Raw genomic sequence first — 3,051 nt, 5'->3', positions numbered from 1 at the left:
TCCTTCCGTGCCTAACTGTGACCAGAATCTGCAGACTACAACCGAGGCAAGGGACTCAGATCAACCGGTGATCATCTTCATCATCGAACTGTACGTGCCATTTTGTTCAGTTAACCTGCTTCACTTACTCTTACTCTTCTCATTCTTTGCATGAAATAAGCCTTGAAGACGAACCTGTCGATATTTTATAGAAACAGATTACGCTCACCCCCAAAAGATTTTATAGAAACAGATCGTAAGGTAGCTTGTTAAATTTGATGTCTTCTCGTGTCTACAATTATTCTCACACTTTCCTGATAAGAATCAGTTCTTTCAACATGCTGATAGCCTAAAAATATCAAAGAATTGATTCCTGTTCGTTGATTTGACTAGTTACGGAAATCTACTCCACAATGGAAACGCTTTGTCTCGATGTTCTTATCTCAAATTCCTAGATATAGAGAATCAGTTCTGTAGTATCAAGTGTTAAAAGAATCTTAAGTAGACAGTCAATGTAAGTTCCACTTCAAACTTCATATAGAAGCTGCCGCACCTGCAGTTGATGGAGTAGACCGGACAAGTAGATCGAGAGAGAACTCATAGCTCATAGCTGCCCTGTCTCATGTGTCTCCATTGATGGCAGAGCGAGGCGTACAAGCTCACAGCTACTGCCTGGGTTTTTACTGAAACCCTGCCCTTTGCCGTGCAGCAGATGACTGTTAATTTTGACTGAAGGACACAAGCACTCTACGGCTCCACTTTGCCTGTTTAATAGGAAGAAACATAATCAAATCAGCTCTCTTATATTAGAAACATGTTTGCCATTTGAATTGGGTTAGTTGTGCACTGCTCGAAAATTTGCAGTGGAATCCTCTGGGGTCACACCTGAGCCAAGCTGCCATATATATTCCATACTACCAAATCAAATTGCAGAGAGAGAGAGAGAGAGAGAGAGACTTGGGTTGTTGGCTACTGCGCAGTTGGAATATGTTCTTCATCGACTACTCTGAAGACTGATCTCTGAACATGTCCTATCTTGCTCTACCGATACTATGCTTTTGTCCTTTGCGTTAGAGACGTCTACATAAGTTTGTGTGTGTCTTTCACAATTTTGTTCAAACACTAGGGATGAATTCAGGGTTCCTCACTATTTCCTTTTCCCTCTCTTGTTGCGCGTAAAGTTCAAATCATTTCATTGTGTGTTTGAAGCATCGCTTTTGTTTCTGCTCTACTATAAGTGGAACGCAATGTTTACTACTCTTTAGATGTTCTCATCGACAATCTTGCAAGAGTTCTTTCTCCAGAGAAGAAAAATCACAACTTTGTTTTCTGCGGCGATCAAAATCCTTCCTTTACGAGCTAGTTTTACTTGACTAGTTGCAGAACATCTTAATCGAGTCCTCTGCATCAAATTTCCTCCACTCAGCTCAAGATAACGAGAAGCGATTCGGTAAAAATCTCACCTTTTCGAAGACAATGCAGGGTTCGCCGGCGCCGGCAGCGTTTCCGGCGGTGAAGCTGACGTGTTGCGAGCAGGAGCAGAACCTGCGGTGCCCCCGGTGTGAGTCCACGGACACCAAGTTCTGCTACTTCAACAACTACAACCTCTCGCAACCGCGCCACTTCTGCAAGAGCTGCCGGCGCTACTGGACCAAGGGTGGCGCCCTCCGCAACGTCCCCGTCGGCGGCGGCACTCGCAGGAACTCCAAGCGCTCCACCGCCTCCTCCTCTTCCTCCGCCGCATCCAACGCCAAACGCGCCAATCCGCCGAAGCCCTCTTCTGCGCCCTGCGTGTCGCCCAACCCGGAGCTCAGCTCAACGGCCTACCCGCCGCCCGACCCAGATCGCCGCTTGCTCGACATGCCCGGAAGCTTCAGCTCGTTGTTGGCCGCCGAGGGGGCATTCGACGGATTCCTCGGCAGCTTCGCGCCTTTGGTCCCCGTGCCGTTTTCTCGTGACGTCAGCACTTCCTCGATCGACTTTCACGTCGAATTGCCGAAGCTGGTTTCCGGAAACAGCTGCAACGGCGACATGGTGACATCGGCAGCGGAGATCTTTGATAAGCTGGACGGCGATTCGGGAAGCTGGGCGTCGGGATGGACTGATCTCGCCATTTACAATCGCGGTTCTAACACGGACTGAAGAAGACTACTTAGCAAAAAGATTCCATTTTTCTTAGTGTTTTAGTCCTACAGGTGCGTTCCTGTGCAGTAATGGTACAATTCCTGAGAGATCGATACATGGAAGGATAGGATTTATGGTAAAACATGCTGATAAATGCATAATTTTGGGTTGTGAAAATGAAGCAAAGATCCAGCATCAAGTCTTTCATGCTTCCTTTAATTCCATCAGTTTTCAGGGCACGTCAGTGGCACTTGGCTCTGAAGCATAAACCCTCAGAGGTGTCATGGTGCGTGGATCAGTGATGTGGCTTGGCTCCCCTAGCATGTGGTTAGCGTGAGACTGTATCTGTTCCCACTCTGTCTCTGATTTCATCAATATTCCATAAACAAGAACCATGCAGTGGTTTGCCTTGCGAGTATCATGAAGCAGCAGCACCATATCTCGTTGTTTATGAGGCAGTGTCATTCTAGGACAGGTGATTACGTTTATTCCTTCTGCTTGTCCCTAGATTATACGAAGAAGAAAAATAAATCGTGGATCAATTTATAACTGACGACAGCATCATGAACAGTGATGATGAGATCACAATATTAGCTTCATTCGACTTTTTAGAATGACCAGAAGTATAGAATTTTGTAGAATGTTTTAATAGATAATCATATGAAGCATTCGTCTGTAATCATCCCTCCCTTCATGTTGTAGTAATCTGCTAATCTCTCAGGACGGTCTAGTGACTAGCGCATGAGGTATTGTCATCATGAGATCTGGAGTTCGAGTCTCGACAAAATCGAGGTAAATGTTTTCTTTATGTACTAGTCACTATTCCAAAGGCTAGTAGCTGTCTATGATTTACCTACGAACGTATTCTCTTTTTGCTACCATGTTATAGCAATCTGCTGGAATCATGTTGTCTAATGTACCTTTTTGTTTTTTTTATTAATGTTATCA

General features: G+C 45.2%; 1 protein-coding gene across 1 annotated transcript; it reads left to right on the top strand.

The window, feature by feature from the left end:
- Window positions 1-518: 518 nt before the first annotated feature.
- On the top strand, window positions 519-2,480 carry LOC121988712 (dof zinc finger protein DOF3.1-like). Its single transcript, XM_042542281.1, has one exon. The coding sequence runs from the start codon at window positions 1,456-1,458 to the stop codon at window positions 2,119-2,121; it is 666 nt and encodes a 221-aa protein (XP_042398215.1). The 5' UTR covers window positions 519-1,455; the 3' UTR covers window positions 2,122-2,480.
- The last annotated feature ends 571 nt before the right edge of the window (window positions 2,481-3,051 follow it).

The sequence above is a fragment of the Zingiber officinale genome, chromosome 1B (assembly GCF_018446385.1).
Source record: "Zingiber officinale cultivar Zhangliang chromosome 1B, Zo_v1.1, whole genome shotgun sequence".
Lineage (NCBI taxonomy): Eukaryota > Viridiplantae > Streptophyta > Magnoliopsida > Zingiberales > Zingiberaceae > Zingiber > Zingiber officinale.
The sequence above is the reverse complement of the archived record's forward strand: the minus strand, read 5'-3'. Positions and strand labels throughout refer to the sequence as shown.